A 19,991-nucleotide genomic window follows, 5' to 3' on the forward strand; every position below is an offset into this window, starting at 1 on the left:
TGCTGACTCACTCCTGTGACTCCTTGGCATTGTGGAACAAAGACTATCTTTGGGATTGGAAGTCTGGAGTTTACAGCTCCTGTAACACACATACAGGAAGCTGGGTCGCTGTGCAGTCCTCTCAAGGTTTGCAGGCTCCTGCATTACAGCTGGGAACAAGAACACGTTACTTTGATGTATTTGCACAGAGAAATTCTGATACTCCCATCATTTGTTTTGCTCGATTTCAAAGTGGATGGAAAAACAATACTTCTCTAACTGTTCCTCTGTGTGCAACTTTTTCAGCCAGTTATCAGTAATTGTATCTTCATGACATTTTAACTGTTTAAAATGATATACAGTCAAAATATTTTGCTTTCCAAGGGCGAAATGGACCTTTGCCAGCTCTGATTACTCTCTTGAATTGGGAAATTGATACCTGAATCTTTGTCAATTTTTTAAAATTAGGAAAAAAAAATTTCTCAAATTATTTCTAAAATAAAGTCCATTTCAACAGTCAGAGTACAAAGTTTTTTCCATGGCCCTCAGCGTTTGCTTATCTGGAAAAATTTTGGTAATAATTTTAAGTGAATTATTTTATTTTAAATTCTATTCTATACCTTCTGAATTAGTTGACAAGGTGGTGTTAAGTCCTAAGTTGGACTTGATGACCTCAAAGGTCTTTTCCAACCTAATCCATTCTGTGATTCTGTGAATTAGTGTCTGTTCTCTGGGAAAAAGAGGTGGTTCATTCACAGAGACAAAACACTTCAAGAGACGACTGTTTTGCTGGAGCTTCTTTAAATTGAATAGATTCTGAAAACAAAACTGCCTAATTGAAATATTTATTGCATTCCTATCATTCTTCAGTTCTTGCATGGTGACCTTCTTTAGAAGCCAAATTTAAGATGTTTTCTTCATATTTCATCCCTCCCTTTAGGTCAATCCCCTCAGTTCTAGTTCACAGATTCTATTCCTACTGGAAAGACCATGACAGTTTCACTTTGAGTTTTTCATACTTTTTGTCTTGCTGACAGAAGTTGAAGTTGTGCATCACACTCTACACAATCTGAGATTCAGGGAAGAGGGATTTAGCTGTATCTCTGTTCAGATGTTTTTCTCAATGGCAATATGTTCTATTTGTCCTCGCAGCAATATTGCCTGTGAGGGTGAGCACTGAGAATACAGACAGGAAGCTTTGGAGATGCTTCATAGTCCAACTGTCCTTGAAATTCAGAATTCAATCATTTAGGGAAGGGTATGAACGTCTTAAAAAAGGTCAGACCTGAGTGAGTCTCTTGTACCTGTGTTAGTAAAATTGTGTGATTCTGTGCTTTTATGACCTTGGCAGTAGATGGTTTGTACTCTACAAATGGATGGTTAAAACATAATTGCAGGTAAATTCTGTTTTCTCAAAATGATTATCACAGGTTTAATTGCTTCACATTAAGGTTTTTTTTAATAAAACGTGCTTGTTCCTATTTGGCTTAGTGACTACAGAGTAATTAATATCCATGGAGTGTAGGGCAGTGCTGTTGATCCTGTTACAGCAAATGTGGTTGAAGCAAATTCATCAAAGAGGCACATTTTTTAAAGAGTATAGGGAGCTGTAGCTGTTTGAATTGAATGCACAAATAGTATCTTCAGAGAAGTGTCAATAGTTTGGCAGAGCAGGAGGAGGGTGTAAATAAAAAACGTGATTCTGTAAAATACCCCAATTATTTTTGTATTCTTCCTCCAAAAACGTTACTGTAGGAGTATATGGTATTCCTGTGCTTTATGTTTAGATGTCAGTTTTGTACTGGTATATGTTTATAGAATAAAATGAGTTATTGAGAACTTAAGACAGTAAAAGATTATTTAAACATTTAGTTCTGTATTAATCAAAAAAGAGGGTTCAAGTTACTTAAGGGATGAAGAACCACCACTTACTGGAAAGCAGTTAAGTAACAGCGTCTTCAATTTAAGAAAACTGAGCAGTGCCTTGTATTTGTTTTCTTTCAGTCTGTAGTGGATGACTGGATAGAGTCATACAAACATGACAGAGATATAGCACTTCTTGATCTCATTAACTTCTTTATTCAGTGTTCAGGCTGCAAAGGTAAGATACTGAAATGGTTACTCATCCATTTAAGTAATATTATAGTATGATTCTCAATCTTTGCTTTCATACTACTGATGCTGTAGAACTGTTTCATCCCCACAGCTAATTTACATTATCAAGTTCTTGGAGTTAAATGACTATTTCCAAAGGTGGGAGCAGGAGGTTTAGAAATACTGTACTGTAGCTTAAAGTGTTGATTAAGCCTTTTTGTATTTACAGTGGATAGAAGTCAGTGCTGGTACTTAACGTGTGCTTCATCTTCCTCTGTTCCTGCTATTATTTCAGAAAACCATCTCTCCTAACACTGATAGTTCAGCTTGTTCACTCTTGAAATTCTAATTTGGATGTACCTATTTCTTTATGTTGATTGTTTTAAGAAAGCTTCATAGCTTTTGTAGACATGCTTGTTTTAAAAGATATTATGGACAACTTCATGTTGCCTGTCTACAGTAAGACTGTGTTTCCATATATTTTTTCTTTATTTTCTGATTTTTCTTTCTTCATTTCCATGTCCTCCATTCTTTTACCTCACCTCCTTTTGAAGAGAAGGTAACTTGCTTTCCAGTGTCCCTATGCTTGATAGAGGAGGACTGGATGTAATTTGTTCTGCTCAAGCGTTTCTCTGTCCTGATAAAACCTTTAATGTGCGTAAATCTCTAGAAAGCTAACAGTGTTCCTCAGAGGTTATCTGCACTTTCAAGAGTAGTGACCTTTTGATTTTTGTTACAAGATAAAGCCACAGAATCTTTCAGTGCTTTCTGTGATGATCCTTGTCATGAATTTTGCAGTAAACTTTGGGAGGTCTAACAATTTGAAGCTAAGACAAATAGAAATTGCATGAAAGCACTCTGTTTATTGCAGTGCAGAAGATAATAAGTAGCAGTACAGCTGTTCAGAAATGTCTTGCACCATTTAGAATATTGAGTCCAAAAAGGTCACTTCAGATGGTGTAATTGCTCGCTGATACAGAGGTCTGGCACAAGTATCTTTGACTTCCGAATATGAGTGAGTGAGTAAATTCTAGATGTGTATGTACATGCACACACTTCTTGAAAAGAATAATAATAAACCCCACATATATAAATGGTACTAAGTGCTTATTATACATGGATGCTAGAAGAAAAAATGTGAAATTTATTAAAAATATACATGTGTAATCAGTAGGTTAGGTGAAAATGGATTCTTTTTACATTGTAGCAGTAGGTATGTCATCTGCCATCTACAGCTTTCATATTAACAGTGCTAATGACCTAATATCTAAATTGTAGGAGTTGTCACAGCAGAGATGTTCCGACATATGCAGAATTCTGAAATAATCCGAAAAATGACTGAAGAATTTGATGAGGTAAGTTAATGAAGTGCTGATTATGTATAATATTAATTTTTATTTTCTTTTTACTTGTCCTAATCTTGCTGCTTCACATTGCTAAACATTTATTTCAAGAATAAGGAGTTGCAAAAATTACAGGACTTTTATGAATGAAAATATTAAACTCTCTTATTTCACTGAATTTATAAAACTAGGAAGTAAAGCTCTGTGTGTATGCAACATATTTGATTAGTGGTTTAAGAAATCAATACTGACTTTCAGTTTTTAAATAGTGGGAACTCCTACTATGGTGGCACTATGGGGGATCCCTCCCTATCTTGATGTTTATGTAAGGCTTTAAATTCTCTCTTAAAGTGGTTGCTAAATTTATGTCTATGCATTCATTAATCTACAATTGTGGGGATTTAAATTTGATTATTCTCCAGTTGAAGACTAATGCTTTTCCTTGCATGGGGATTATGGCTTTTTTCCCTTTAAATTGTCACTTTCTGTTCCACAGAGCGTTGGGGTAAATGAGCCGTGTAGGGGGTTTTTTTGGTGGGTGATGGGTGGGGTTATTTTTGTTTTGTTTGTTTGTTGTAGTTTTTGTTTTGGGTGGGTTTTTTTTGTTGGTTTGATTTGGTTTTGGTTTGGTTTTGGTTTTCCTGGGTTTGAGTGGTGTTCCTTTCATCTTGTGTTTCAGAGAACGTAAATGTAGCTTTAAAACCTCCTCCCCAAATTTGTGTAGTACAGAAACAATTCTCTCCACTGCCACCCCTCCAATAATTAAAAACATCCATAACTTAAACTGAGGGGAAAATGTAATATCTTTTTCTTTAAAAGGATTTTAGCATTCCTTAGAATTACCTCAATGCATAAATAGATTTGATTGCTCTGAGGCAGTAGTTGTATAAAATTTGTAAAGCCACACCTGGGACTGTTGGTACTTGGGGTTTTTAATCACAGTCATGGTCACTTTTTTTGGTAACAGAATTGTAATGAACAGCTCTCAGATTTCTAATCCCTTTTCATGGATACTTTCTTTATTTTTCAATCTGTATTGTTGTTCAGCCTCTTAAAGAAACTATTCACAGAAGCACTGACACAAATGATTATTTTTTTCTCCCATTTTACCATCATTTGTAAAGGCTCCCACATCAGGAGAGGAACACACGTTTTTTATATTCAAGGTGTTGTAGTAGGTAATTTTATGACTTCAGGAAGTTTCAGTCTGATATGTAAGCATTTCCCTGTAAACATTATTATGATCCTGCTCTGACTGTTCCTAAACTTGTCACCTAACTGTCCAGGTGATGTTCTAGTGTAATGAAGCAGATTTATAATGCATATAATTTTTTTTGGTTTTGAGTCAAACAAGAAAGATAAACTAGTGGTTAGAATGTTGTCTTTGTGTTACAACAAGCCTCAGCTGCAAAGTATATGCATATTTATGGAATCATATTCTTCTGATGTATCATTTCTAAGGCCTTGGAGATTTTGGCTTTAAAGTTGTACCCATCTCTTCTTAATCTTTATTTAATGAAATAACTTTTAAGATGTTTGAAAGAGCTTCCTGTTTCCTTTTCTGTGTTTTAATAGGATAGTGGAGATTATCCACTAACTATGGCTGGCCCCCAGTGGAAGAAGTTCAAATCCAGTTTTTGTGAGTTCATTGGAGTACTTGTCCGACAATGTCAATATAGCATCATATATGATGAATATATGATGGATACTGTCATTTCACTGCTTACGGGGCTGTCAGACTCACAAGTCAGAGCGTTTCGGCACACTAGCACACTGGCAGGTCAGTGAATTATATATTTATTTGGGTATTGCTTATGTTTAATGTTTTGTGTTGCACGGGACAGAATTACTCTGGTTAAACTTCTTGATACTCAACATTCAGCTTGTGTTTTATTGTGTGATACAGTTTTTATCTAATGCAACTTGCTTTGGCACAGCTTTTTATCTTGGATTTTTGGTACTGAAAAATACAGCACTATTTTAAAGCATTCTTTGCTAGCTTAATTTTTATTGGTACTTAGTTTTTATTGCCTTTAAGTCTAGTAGAAAAAGTAAATAGAAGCAAACTTTTCTGTTGATTCTACTAGTTTGTCTTTGGTCATAAATAAGGGTGTAAATCTTTTTAATCTCAAATGCAGTTGAACCTGTTCGTGCTCTGCATTAAGTCAAAAAGAAGTTGTAGTTTATGTTGGATGCAATTTTTACTACAAACTTATTTTGTGCTACATATTGAGGCCATGGTGCAGTGTAAAGTAGCAGTTCCAGTCTTTGCATTAGAAATAATTTAAAAGAATTTTTTTGTCAGTAATACAGTCTCTAAATTTCTTTGTTTTATGTAATTGATCTTTTCACATAATTTTTTTCCCAATCTGTTTAATTGTAAAGAAATCCCTTATGAGTTAAGTACAGAGTGTTTCAAAGAAATATGTCTTTGTATGGACAAAGGATGAGCTTCTAGGGTAAGTCGTAAACTTGCACTGATTACTGAGGAAGGATTGTGAATGGTACTGGGTGGCTGTCAGCTTATATGAGGTTATTGTACCAATTTTACTTTGAACAAGGTAAATTCAGCCTCTACGTGGAATTGAGGTTTTGCCACACTGGAAATAATTATTGTTAGCTTCCCTGAACCTGGCTGATTTACAGCTGGCTTCAGTCCTGACTGTCCTGTCAGCCCTTCTATATCTGTGATAGTTTTCTTGAATTTACATTAGCACACTGCACATGGGGCTGCTGCTGCTGTGTGAGACTTCCACCAGCCAGGACATTTCTTATGGAGAGAGGAACAAAACCTTTTTATTTCAGGAGAATTTCCAGATTCTGCTGTATTAGCAATTCTGACTGTTGTACTATATGACTAATACAAATTCTAGGTCTTAAATAGCAAGTTTTTATATAATTTTTTTTTTTTTAATTTGAGCTGTGCCTGAATAAAAGTTGCAGAAATTGCCCTGTTGCATGTCAGTTTCTGTCACACAAAATATTTTTTTGTAGCCATATGTTTGCATTTGTTCACATCAGTATCAATTATGTTGGTTTTGTGTGTTCATCTTGAGTTTTACTGTTTGTATTGTTGAAGACTGTATTTTATACAGAAAAGAGTGCCAACAAAATCCTTGTGTCCATGTTTACTGGTACTTCTGGTAATTTTGGCTTCTGTGATTAGCTGAGACTTGTTCTTTAATCTTGATATCCTTGGAGATCACAGTGTGAAATGATATTTCCATATAACTGCATGTCTTTTAAGCCTTGCTCGTCAGCTTTTTGCTGGTGGTACATGCACAAGAATTTTCTGTGTGTTCTCTGCCAGTGCAAGCCCTTTTATGCCTTGTTACAGGAGCTCACAAGATAAGCAAGTACACAATTGATCACCTGAAAATGGGGTATTATTTGTATGCACCCTTTTAAAAAGGGTTGATTTAAAAAGAAAAGCACACAAAAGATCCTGTGCAAGTGTATTTTATATTTTGCTTTTCTGTTTTCTGGCTTGTAGTTGGCTAATGTGCTTTCTCTGCTTTTGCTAATAAATGAATCTTTGAAAAACCTGCCCCTTGTGAAAATTAAATTGAGGGGAAAAGACTGGTGTGATATGGTGGCATTGGTTGTCTAAGACATTTCCTTTTCAAGAAAGAAACTTCTTGTATATTTAAGACTGAATGGTATCAGTCTAACTGACTCTGATAATGGAATTCTTTTAGTATTTCTTGAGCTATGTTTGTAAATTTTATATTCTGTCTTCATTTTGGGGAGGAAACATACCCTCTATCGCAATTCAACAGTAATAATTTGCTTATAATAAAAAGAATGCACATAACATTAAAGAAGCGACAAAAAAGAACAGAATAGCAGTGTTACATCTATTGTCTTGATAAATAATGATGCAGTGCTTGGTAAGACATTGCTCAAGTTTGTGTATCTAAAAATTTACAGTGACTATATTTTCATAAATACAGAAAGGGTTGACAGGAAGAGGTGTGAAGATTTTTCTTCTAAGTTTTTTTTGATCAGGTAACCTTTTAAATAATCCTTATTCTTTTCACTTATTTTTGTAGCCATGAAACTGATGACTGCTTTAGTGAATGTGGCATTAAATCTAAGTATTAACATGGACAACACACAGCGGCAGTATGAAGCAGAACGAAATAAAATAATTGGGAAACGAGCTAATGATAGGCTGGAACTCTTACTACAGAAGAGAAAGGAGGTTAGTGCAACTCTAGATGGTATGCATAGGATAAGTGTTCATAAATGACAGCGAATAATTAATTTTGTTCTGTAATTGGTTTTGGTAGTTATTAGTCTCTCTATTAATATTTAAAAAACTTTGAAAGGTGCTTCTTACTGTTGGGTTTTCTGTAAAAAGAAATAAATGTCGAGTCTTAAAAATAGTAGTGTTGTAGTAAGGTTGGTGAGAGAGACCGCAATCAGTAATAGATACAATTTTGTTGTATTTCTCGATGATCTTCCTACACTGAGCTCAAATATGTACCAAGAATTACCATACATTGTCAGGTTTTGGCTTCTAGAAAAGACCTCTGTGATCTTGGAGCAAAATACTGCTTTTTATAATGATCTCAGCAGAAAGTGTGTTTAAAGGCTTTAGATAAGGCTTTTTTCATCTACAGAAAGCACTATCAAAATTGAAAATGCAGTCTACTTCTATTTTCTTTCTTTTGTGTAAAAGAGACTTGCTGATTCATTGCTGACAGTGTTGTCTTGTTGAAAGCCCTAATTCAATCAGGTTTCAGTTTTTACTTTTGGGGCAACTAGTGGTTTGGTTTCTGGGTTTTTTTTGGTTTTTTTTTTGAGTGGTGGTGTTGGCTTTCTTTTAGGTTTTTGTTTTTTAGACATCAGAAATAACTTCTTGATGATCAAAGGAAACATCTCACCTTTGCTCTTCAGCGTTTGTGCTGTTACCTGTTAAGGGTTTTTTTTTCCTGACAGTTCAGACAAACTAACAAGTTTGTCTTCTGGTCATCTCCCAAAGATCTTGCAGTTCGAGACTGATCTTTTAACCACCTATTCAATGTAGTTTTGTTAGATGTGTGTGCAGGGCCAGTCCTAGTGTGAGTAATACAGAGATACATAAAAAAAGCACCGATATTACTAGAAAATGAAATCAGGTTTTCTTATAAATTAATTAAGAAGGACCTTTCAGAAACCCAAGATATCTTTGTTGCACTTGAAGAACTGTTTTCCAGTGGTCAGAATTACTAGAATTTGTATGCTGTGGTAGATAAAATTTCTTAAATAATAGCATATTGTACTGTGAAACAGATCTGTGAATATTTCTAAATCTATGAAAGGATTTAATGGTCACACTTAAAATGTTAAATGTTAGTTTATTTTGTCTAGCATCAGCACCATCTGATCTGACTGTAAAAGTGCTGCTCACTGTTTATGTACTCTCTACATTCTTTCAGCTTCAAGAAAATCAGGATGAAATAGAAAACATGATGAATGCAATATTTAAAGGTGTTTTTGTGCATAGATACCGGTAAGTTTCTCTTAGTAAGTAATGTGTAGCACCATTAATCTATTCTGGAAGCTGTTGACAGGTTATTTCTGATTATTCATCTGTTTGAACTTACTGCCCCACTTCCCTCCACAGAGATGCAATTGCTGAAATAAGAGCCATCTGCATTGAGGAGATTGGAATATGGATGAAAATGTATAGTGATGCCTTTCTCAATGACAGCTACTTAAAATACGTGGGATGGACTATGCATGACAAGGTAAACTGCACTGAGCAAAAGGAGCAGAACCAAGAAGCAGAACTCCTTGGGTTTTGTTATTGATATTTCCAGACTAGGTTTGGATCTCTTAACTGTTTGAATTGGTCACTGCTTTCCTTATCACTCAGAAGTACTGGCATTTCAAAATATGTATAAGCGAGACTTGAATCTTTTGAATATTTTTTAGAGAGTACATACAGATTTTTTTAAGGAACTGTTATTTGTAGGCAAATGATCTTTTCTATTTATTTATTGCTGATGCAAACTTGTGATTCATAGTACTTAACTACTTCAAATTAATGCATGTGATATGGACAAATGTAGCCCTGTAGCCTGGCAGTTCTCTGTTTTGCCAAGTTAAGAAACTCTGTAGCATTCTCATCTAGCTGTAAAAAGCATGGGAAAAGCCCCCTTTTATGCTGGTGAGTGCCTCAAGCTGTATTTACCAACTACCACCTAGAGACTATTCTCTGCTTGGAGAGGTCAATAGATAGTTTACAAATACTCCCTGACTCATTGTTGAGTCAGCACATTGCCTCAGTTCTTGCATTGGAAACTTTAAGCTATTGACTTTTAAGTGAAAGAAATGAGGGACGCTCAGTCTTGCTGTGCTGTTCATGGGCTTGGTGTAAAAACCCAATAACCTCTGACAGTGGGTGATAGAAACTGCTTGAGATCATCTATACCTTAAAACATGTTCTCTGCTGAAGTAGATCTTGTATTTCAGGAGGAATATTTCTTCCATTATCTACTTAGTAATTCTGACTGCACAAGGGATGGTCGTCAAAGATAGAAATATCTTGAGTGTTTAGAAAGAACGAAACAGGTGTATTTTGATTTATGGAGATGGTAACTGCAGTAAGACCTTGGAGGTTTTTGTTTGGTTTTGTTGCTTCACTGCCTTGTTACAAACAAGGTTATATTCTTATGTCATTAGCATGATTATTAGTAGTATATTGTGACAGCATTTAATCTTTGTCTTTGAATTAATTCTGACTGTAAAAGAAACTTGTCTTGTATGACAGGAAGGTCACATTTGTATCCTATACTTAACTTTTAATTCAGTTCTTAATTTTCTTTTAGCAAGGAGAAGTAAGACTCAAATGCCTAACTGCGTTGCAAGGGCTTTACTATAATAAGGAGCTTAATTCCAAATTGGAGCTCTTCACCAGTCGGTTCAAGGTTAGTGTAACTTCTTACTTCTGGTATATATGAATTTTTTTTGAAGTTGCATTACATTTCTTTCCTCTTCAAAAATATTTTCTTTTGTGTTCTTAGGACAGAATTGTGTCTATGACTCTTGACAAAGAATATGATGTTGCAGTCCAAGCAATAAAATTACTCACTCTTGTTTTACAGTAAGTACATATATATTTCCTTATCTGACGTACAACACATACTGAAACTTGAGTGTTTCTCATCCCTGTGGGTGAGGCCAGCAGCATGATGCTTCAGATAATCTGAAGGCTATAGAAATGTCTGTACATCTTGCTCTCAAACAAAATGGAATTTCAAAAGTAATCTGTCTAGAACAGTGTTACTACTTATCTCCCACAGTTCGGTAGGTGTAGGGGAACTTCGAATTCAGCCTCATAGTTAAAAACTATCGTGGAATGTTTGAAATGAAGAACATGGAATATGTTGAACGTTACGTGGTAGTTGAACTCTTGAGCGTAACCTTCTAGCAGTAGCTCGTACTTCATCATTATATTTTGTTCAGGAAGACTTTGGAACTAAGACTCTGAATTTTAGGATGATAAACTGAAGGAAAAGGTCTAGGTTCTCATTCATTTCCATCTCCCTCATTAGAGGTCATACTTTGTTGACTCAGCCTTTTTTGGTTTTTTCTTTCTTTCTTTCTTTCTTTCTTTCTTCCCATCCCTTCCCCTAGGAGTAGTGAAGAAGTTCTGACTGCAGAAGACTGTGAAAATGTCTACCACCTGGTTTATTCAGCTCATCGGCCAGTAGCAGTTGCTGCAGGGGAATTTCTTTATAAAAAGTAAGATGGAGAAATTACAGTTAACTTCTTGCTCCTATAGATTTTTGTGCATTTTGTGTGCATTAATGTGATGATTCTTACTAGTTTTCATTAAGGAAAAAATGAATCATAAAGTGGCCTTAAGAAAGAAGAGAAAATGTAACATTACTGTATTTCCTGAACTGCTGTAGTTTTTCTAAATGGGAAATAGAGAGCAGTTTTGAAGGCTGCACTTTGAAAGCTTGTACCTTCAGGGAATATAATAAAAATGTTCCTATGTCTTCTCCTTTCCCATCCTTCCTGTAAAATGTCTTAAAATGCTTACATAGTTTGGGGCCTAAAACTTGGGCTTGTGTCATAATGAGTGTTTTCCCATTTGTAGTTCCTCCCCTGTGCCTGCCTCTTCCCCATTGTCCCATATGACCATTTCATAAAATATTTTTCATTTTAAAAAATCCACTAAAAATCCAACATGTGTCAGGTGTGTAGGAGAACAAAATAGAGTTTCCGTCTAGTACTTACCAGACCTCCTTCCAGTATTTCCTAGCTGCTTTAAAGTCTCCTGTAGGGAGGATCAGAAAATACAATTTGCTAAGGCAGAGCATAGGACCTCAAGCACCTGCAGTTATCACTGATGTTTTTAAAGCATTTTGTTACAATTATACATTCCACTGGAAACAGTCAGTGGAATATCGACTCAGCATATATAAAACACATATATGAAATGGTTCAAATGATACTTGTCCCAAATTACTTCCTTTCAAAATAAAATGTAGAGCCAAGCAACAAGGTATTTAGTGCATAAAAACCAGATATCTTGATGTGAATTGACTATGGTGAAGGCAAGGAAGAAGAAACTTGTCAAGAAATAATTCTTCTTTTAGGCTTTTCAGCCGCAGAGATGCTGAAGATGATGGAATACTGAAAAGGAGGGGAAGACAAAGTCCAAATGCTAATCTTGTGAAGACATTAGTGTTTTTCTTTTTGGAAAGTGAAGTAAGTTGGGTTTCAGGGATATCCTTGTTTTTGTGGGGTGTGTGTGGGTTTTTTTTGTTGAGCTTTGTTCTAATTTTTTTCAGTTACATTTTGTTGTTGTTTTTCTTTTCCCCACTCATCGGTTAATAATGATCTGTCCTGGTTTTCCTGTTGTTTGAGCAACCTGGGGGTCAGAAGACTGTTTTGTGTGGTTGTGTTTATTTGAAGGGTCTGTCAGTACACAGTGTTGAGACAGGCTGCGAGTGCTACTCTGACAATCGTGATGATGTGTAAATGTAAAGAAATTGTGATTTAACAGAGTTAAAAGGGGAGAGAGAAAAAAGCAGAAAAACCCAGCAACCTCTACCCACCTATCCCCCAAGTTCTGACAGATCTTGTAGCACTACTCCTTGTAGCTGTTGGTCTGGATTCATCTTTTTAAGTTAATTGAGGAAGAAAATCTTCAGTTTAAACAGAGAGCTTGCAAAACTTGCTCTGTATTTTTGCCACAGGCAGGAGCCAAGTGCGAGAAATACTCTTTATTGTAGTTCTGTAATGAACTTCATTGCTGATAAAATACTTAATCTGTTCTCATTTTAGTTGCACGAACATGCTGCTTATCTTGTGGACAGCATGTGGGACTGTGCTACAGACCTCTTGAAGGACTGGGAATGTATGAACAGTCTTCTGCTGGAGGAGCCTCTCAATGGAGAAGAACGTAAGAGATTTTTGTAGATATTTGTTTATATTGCTGTGCAGTTTTTGTTAGGCTTGAAATAAGGAAAAAGATGTTTACATGTATTTTCTATGTTTCCATGACTGTAAGAAGTCACTAAGACCAATTATGAAATGTGAGGAAGAGTAGAAAGAGATCACCACGTGGTATGGAAGTGCGACACAAGAACAATGGTTAGAAGAAAAGAGAAGGAATTAGCGTGCAGTGTTGCCTTGTTGTTCCACAAGTTCAGGCTGCACTTTTGGCATTAGAGAAACTAAGTTGCTTGTGAAACTGGTTAATTTATTGCTACAAGTACCATATGGAAAAATACTATAATTTCTTTAATGTCAGTAGATCCAAACAAAACCCCCGACTTAATTCTGTAATTCTTAGGTCCTAGTAAATGGACCTCTGAGAAGTGGAAAGGAAGTAAAACGATTATAAAACTTAATATTTATTCCATCTGTTTCTGTGACTCCTCCAGTGATATTCCCTCAATTTTTCAATATTTTCTGGTGTCGTTTTATACAGTACTTATTTTCTCTATCCCCTCTGCCACCCCCACCTCTGGAAATGAGCTGTTGGTCTACATGTCTGTCTTTTTGCCTTTAAAAAAAAAACCCAAAAAAAACCCCCAAAGCCCAAGCAAAAACCCCAACATATTGTGATCCTTGTGGAAAGTGAAAAATAAGTTGTGTCTTAATGTCTGTTTCTTAAATTTCAGCTTTAACGGACAGACAGGAAAGCGCACTGATTGAAATAATGCTGTGTACAATTCGGCAAGCGGCTGAATGTCATCCTCCTGTGGGAAGAGGAACAGGGAAAAGGGTAGGAAGCAAAAAACTACTCATCCAGAGATGTGGGAATGGCTCTGTGGGGCCAGTGTGGGAAGAAGGAAAAGATTGGAGGCTGTTGCTGCTGAAGGGACTGAGATAGGAGATTCAGCTTTGTTCTCCACAGCCTCCATTTATCTGACTACCCTGGCTAGTTTGCTTTTTCTGAATGTTGGCATGTGCTTAGTACTGTTTGAACTACTGCATTTGTTTGTACTATTGAAGGTAATAAAATTTGATTTTGAAAACAGTATTGGTTTGAAAGGAGGACAAGAATCAATGTTTGGGAAAAGCTAAGACTCTTTTCAGTGTGAAAGAGCAAAATGAGGGAAAGGAAAATACACTCCATAGTCTCTTGGAAGAAGGCCAGTCCACCAACTGGCATTTCTGTGATTATACAGAGTTTAGACAGCCTCTTTTACTGAGGCATTAAGCAGTCTTCTCTCAAGACTGGTGCATCTTTTTGGTAAGAAATCCATTTAATTACAGGTTGAAAGCTTGTAGGAAGATAGGTTTGACAAATTAATTGAGTAAATATCATTAAAAGTTCTAAGCTGAAGGGGTTCCCATTCTTACATTGTCGTTCCAGTCATGTTATTTTGTTGCAGGAAAGGTAAACCTTTTGTTATAGGTTATCACTTCTGTTTTCAAGATAATCTTAACAGTGTTACGACTAACTTTGAATTGCATTTTTTGAATGCTGAATTGTTGTTTTTTTTCTTTTTATTTTAATTGCACGCTTCCCTCCTGCTTTACGTTGATATTTTACAGTGATTTTAGAGGTCCATGTACCTAATCATCATTTCATTAATGATGATGAAACTTTGCACCAGAACTTTTAGTTGTAAAATCCTCACAATACCAATATTTTAGGTGCTGACAGCAAAGGAGAAGAAAACCCAGTTGGATGACAGGACAAAAATCACTGAGCTTTTTGCGGTGGCGCTTCCTCAGTTGCTAGCAAAGGTAGGTTTAATTTCATTTCTCACTGATGGATTGTTGTTGATTGTTTACAAATATATTTCTGTAATTAATAATACAGCTTGCCACGAGTTTTACTGTTTTTTTCTTACTAATCTTTGTTTGTATTTACTTGTTCTATAATGAATTATGTTGTCCAAGACTTTTTCATCTAAACTTTTTTCCTTGCCGATTTTGCAGTATTCTGTAGATGCAGAAAAAGTCACCAACTTACTGCAGTTGCCACAGTACTTTGATTTGGAAATTTATACAACAGGGCGATTAGAAAAGGTACAGTAACATCCACATGTTAACATAAAAGGAAAAGTCCGAGAATTTAGACTTAGTCACTGGAATTTCAGTCACCATTCTAGGAGTGTTCTTTTGTGTAAAGGAGATTTTATTTATTGTTACCCTTACTGATAATGCGACTTGGATTTCAGAGTTGTGACTGGCTGCTCTTTTTAGAGATAATGAAAGTTTGAGTTTTCTAAGGCCTTTCTGGCTGGTTTTAACAGAAAATCTTGCCAGTTAGATGAACTTAAACTGAGAATATTTATTGCTGGGTTATGGTCATATTTGAGATAGCTGTCTGACAGATAAAGCTTGTAGAAACAGCTCAGTAAGTTTTCTTTTTCTGTCACTGAAACTAGAAAACCACCATCATCGTTGCATGAAAGAGAGGAAGAATACCAGATCACAAATGATGAAGTTACTGCTCTCATTTTATCTCCTATGCTTATGAAGTTGGTGAAGCTGTTCTCATCTCTACTGTCTCCTTCTCAAATGTGCTATTGCATTGTGAAGGAAGTAGCTGGAAATCATTAGAGTCAAAAAGTGATAAAATGGTGTAGTTGACAGCATAGCCTGCAGTGATAGAGCAGCAGTGAGTAACTCACGTTGAGGGGAGGAATATGTGAACAGCTGAAGTTGGCTTTAGCTGGCGGACAGTAGAGTGTTATGAAACTAAATCTTCAATTAAACAGCCTTTAAGACACACACAAACATGCATAAATGTTTGTGTGAGTGGGAGGTAAATACTTCTGTGTTGTTCAGTTGTCATTGCAAATTCAAGTGTTAGGTAAGACCATACTGACAATAGCAAATTTTTAATCACTTTGGTGATTTGGTCTGTTACAAGCTCCAACTTGATTTTTGGTAAATAGACTTTTAGTTTCTCAGAAGCTTCACTGATTTTCTAGAAGGTGTTTGTGTTCTGTATCATAGTTACAAAAGTAGTAAACAGAATTTACCTTTTAAAATTCCTTAAGGTTTATTAAAAATGCGTGTATTTGTGTGTATATGTATAAATAAAAATAAATATTTTCTTCTTTGGCTTGTCTGCCTTGTAGCATTTGGATGCCTTACTGCGACAAATCCGGGATATTGTGGAGAAGCACACAGATATAGATGTTTTGGAAGCCTGTTCAAAAACCTACCACGCTCTCTGTAATGAAGAATTCACAATCTTTAACAGAGTTGACATTGCAAGAAGTCAGTTAATAGATGAATTGGCAGACAAGTTTAATCGACTTCTTGAGGACTTTCTGCAAGAGGTATTTTAATGTGCAGGATCACCTTTTCCTGCCCTTGTAAATATTTTCAGTATGTTTTTCTGTCTTTCTCTGCAAGCCAGAGCTAGGGATAGGATCTTCCCTCTGAATTTCAAAACTGTTAAGTCGAGTGCAATAATGCAACAGTGTCATTGCTATGATAGTGTGAACACAGACTGTGTTTTAGATTAAGACAGTGAGTCTTTAATTTTGATCTCCTTTTGACAAGAATCCTTTGGGAATTTGAGTTAAGTTTCAGATAAACAATTAAATACATAAACTTTCTACTCTTAGCTTTTGAGGCTTACATTTTTGAGAGTTGTAGTATTGTATTTCCCCATGGATTCTCAGATGTACTATTGTAGCTAGTCTTGCCTGTGGTTGCATGTTACTGTTGTTAAATATCAAAATCTCTTGAAAACACTCCCCCTCCCTTCCTGAATGCAAGCAGATGCAGTTAGTAGATCAGAAATAACTTTGTTCCCACACTGTGTTGATCTGAAAAGTGAGAATCTTCTGATAGTGTATTTTACTGTACTATGTGGGATCTCTGACATTCAGACAAAACTTGTTTCTCCTCTTCATCTGTGGTGAGGAGCATAGGAAGTGTCTTTTTGACAGCTTCATTCTTAACGTTTCTTAAATGCATGTGGTTTATCAAGATCTCCTTTTTTCTCTTGCTTTCTGTTCTGAACTAGAACTCCGTTCTAGAAATCCTAAACAAGAAATGTGCCCATTTGTTTCCCTTTGTGATAAAAAGAAAGAATGAGAAGTAAAGCAAGGAAATGAGATGTCAGAAGTTGGCTTGAAGGAAAATGGCAAATACTCTGGTGGAAGTGTTGAAATCCTTAGTTCTTTGATGGGTTGTGCAACTACAGAATAGTAAAGCTTGCATTATCTCTGCTAGACTTAGGAGGAGTTTCTTGACCTCAGATAGTTTATCTTATGTACAAGTAGATACTTTTTTGACCCTTTAATTTTTACTCCTCTTTTTTTACTAAATGCAACTTTGTCAGAACTTATGGGATGATTAGAACAAACCAGTTCCCTTACCTCGCTCAAAGCCTTTTTTTCTGTGATTGAAGTAAGATTGAAGTACTGACCTGTGGCCCATCTAGTCCAGTGTCTTTTGTCTGACAGTGGCCTCTGCTGGATTCTTCAGAGAAAATAGAAGCACCTATATTATACATTGTATTCCACTATCCTAGGCTTTTTCAATTTTTTTTTTCCCCCTCCCTTCTCCTTCCTCCCCACCCCCCTCTCCTCTCTCTTCTTCTGCCTCTATTTTATGGAATCATGGAATTGTCTAGGTTGGAAAAGACACTTAAGATCATTGACTCCATTTCTAGATATGAACTGCTTGCTGCCTTATCTCTCTTAACTCTTCTAAAAGCATATGTGACATGATAAATAATTTAGAATCAGGTCCCCACCCTCTCCTTCCCCCCAGTTTGGGTGTGTGTGTGTGTGTGTTTGGTTTTAGTAAGTTCCCCAGTTCACTTAGACTACACTGCTTGAGATGTCTCACTATATGATTATTAAATAGGGGGAGGAACCTGATGAAGATGATGCATATCAAGTCTTGTCAACACTGAAGAGAATCACTGCTTTTCACAAGTAAGTTGGCTTCTGCACATGTCTGTCAGGGTTTGTGGTCTGGGGGATTGTTTGTTTTTAATTCAGTATCAGAGTTTGTGGTGAGGGGGTTGCTTGTTTTTAATATGATATATCTTACTTTTTAATGCAGTTTCATGGGGTTTTTTTGCTTTGCTTTTTTTATTGTGTGTGTGTGTTGGTTGGGGTGTGGAGGTATTCAATGGCTGGGTTTTTTCAACACTAATTTTTTTTTTTTTTTTTTTTTTTTTTTTGACCAGTTAGGCTTTTAGTAGTTGTTAACTTCAAATTGCAGAAAGAGTATTAGTTAAATAATATTTTTTGCTTCATTTCTAATGCTTCCAGTGCTCATGACCTATCAAGATGGGACTTGTTTGGCTGCAACTACAAGTTATTGAAAACTGGCATTGAAAATGGAGACATGCCAGAACAGGTCTGTAGTTAAAACATGTTCTTTAGGCACAACTACAAATAGCTTTTGTTGCTCTCTTTTATTGGCCTTTGTCATCTAATGGTTTTTTTCCTTTTGATTTCAGATTGTTATTCATGCACTGCAGTGTACTCATTATGTAATCCTTTGGCAGCTAGCAAAAGTTACTGAAAGCAGTTCCACAAAGGTATGCCTTGTTCCAGTTGTATTGGTAAATAAACATTTGTAAATAGCTGCAGTGTCATCAAGTGGGAACTGTGATGGAATTAAGACTAGGAATTTTCTTTCTATTGATACCTACCTAATCCTGCTTTTTAAAATAAGTTCTTCTGAATTCATAGTTTTAGTAGTCACATTCTTGACTTACAAACCTAGTACTTCCTTTAATTGTTTTTATTATTTAAATGTCAATATTATGTTTAATTTGATGGAATTTTACAGTAATAGTAAATAAACGTGATACCTATCAGGCACAGTAACAATGCTAAGAAGGGGTAGAATGGTAGTTATCCCAGTATAGTCAGTCTTTCTACTCTCAAGTAGTGGATTTGAATTTGTCTGGAAACCTTGAAGAGTATCAGTGACAAGTCAGTGAGATCTAAGAATTTGTATACTATCATAGTATTCTTATTGCTCAATATGTAGCTATTCTACTTTACTCTTCATCAGTCTTTTAAATCTGTTGTTAAATAAAGACATGAAAAGATTAAGTTAAATTTCAGGTTTTTTCAGGGAATGATGAGAGGCCCTGTTCTGGTTCTATGTATAGTAATCTTGAAGGGCAAAGCTCTGGCAAATGTCATCTTTCTAATTTCACTTCTTGAAAAATCTTAGAGGAAGGATTAAGGTTTCCTGTATCCAGTGCTGCTTGAAGAGGTTGATTAGGTGGCTCACTCTGAACTGCTTAATGAAAAAAGGCTTTTTTTGAAAGGCCTAGGTAGTTACGAATGGATTTTTTAAGTGCCAAAACATTTTGATGATTTCTCTAACTAAAATTTTAAAAATGTAATCCCTGTAATCAAACATACATTTTCTGCAGTCCTGTAAGAGGAGTGCTTTTTTACTGAAAATCTGTGCTGGAGTTGCACTACATTATTTGAGTTTCTTTACGTCAGGGAGGAGACAAGTAAATTCTTCAGGTTTTTTAAATGTTCTGATTATCATGCTTGTAATTAATATAAGAAAAAGAAGTTGTATATGACTGTCACAGTTTACTAGGGAGAAAACAAAGGGAACTCATGGCATTAATAATGTATGAGTAATTAATAATCCATTATTACAGTATTCTCATTTTAATGTGAGGGTGCATACATTTTTCCTTTAAATTTTTTTTTTTTTTTTAGGATGTGGTAGTTTGAGCTTCTAATAGATGCAGGAGTGGAAAATCATGCTATGTAACTTGTACTAATTTAGATTCTATAACAGAGAACAGCTGTATCAGATTATGGTGGTTTTCCCCTATGTGTTCAGACTTCTTTAGTCCAGTGACTAATTATAGTCTGAAGGTGTTAAGAGAGAAATAGGAACTTGACCACTGGCTGGCTGGTTTACCCATCTGTGTTCTAGTGGCTTTTCACATTTCCCACCCCAAATACCTGATAAGAAGTGGCTACACAGATTGATCAGAGGCGCCTAGGGGTGTGAAGGATCTGGAGGCTTTGTTACTTTAAAGGGTAAACAGCAGTAACAGTGATCAAAGGTTTATCACAAGCCTAATGGCAGAAGATGAGATAAATACTGACAGGTTAGTTTAGAAATGAAGATTAACCTAGCTGTTTT

The 19,991-nt window shown here is 35.7% G+C and overlaps 1 protein-coding gene across 4 annotated transcripts in view; it reads left to right on the plus strand.

Moving 5' to 3' along the window:
• The window catches only part of STAG2 (stromal antigen 2), a 38,416-nt gene that overhangs the window by 2,123 nt on the left and 16,302 nt on the right, over positions 1-19,991 (plus strand). For all 4 annotated transcript variants that reach the window (XM_008640484.2, XM_008640487.2, XM_017743153.1 and 1 more), the window contains exons 3-20: positions 1,984-2,080; positions 3,352-3,428; positions 4,992-5,196; positions 7,469-7,620; positions 8,840-8,913; positions 9,028-9,151; positions 10,235-10,333; positions 10,430-10,509; positions 11,043-11,150; positions 12,014-12,125; positions 12,705-12,822; positions 13,547-13,650; positions 14,529-14,621; positions 14,817-14,906; positions 15,968-16,171; positions 17,715-17,785; positions 18,128-18,215; positions 18,319-18,399. In XM_008640484.2, the coding sequence (XP_008638706.1) occupies positions 1,984-2,080; positions 3,352-3,428; positions 4,992-5,196; positions 7,469-7,620; positions 8,840-8,913; positions 9,028-9,151; positions 10,235-10,333; positions 10,430-10,509; positions 11,043-11,150; positions 12,014-12,125; positions 12,705-12,822; positions 13,547-13,650; positions 14,529-14,621; positions 14,817-14,906; positions 15,968-16,171; positions 17,715-17,785; positions 18,128-18,215; positions 18,319-18,399 (1,977 nt within the window). The remainder of the gene's footprint in view (positions 1-1,983; positions 2,081-3,351; positions 3,429-4,991; positions 5,197-7,468; positions 7,621-8,839; positions 8,914-9,027; positions 9,152-10,234; positions 10,334-10,429; positions 10,510-11,042; positions 11,151-12,013; positions 12,126-12,704; positions 12,823-13,546; positions 13,651-14,528; positions 14,622-14,816; positions 14,907-15,967; positions 16,172-17,714; positions 17,786-18,127; positions 18,216-18,318; positions 18,400-19,991) is intronic.

This window comes from Corvus brachyrhynchos, unplaced genomic scaffold (assembly GCF_000691975.1).
Source record: "Corvus brachyrhynchos isolate BGI_N302 unplaced genomic scaffold, ASM69197v1 scaffold398, whole genome shotgun sequence".
NCBI lineage: Eukaryota > Metazoa > Chordata > Aves > Passeriformes > Corvidae > Corvus > Corvus brachyrhynchos.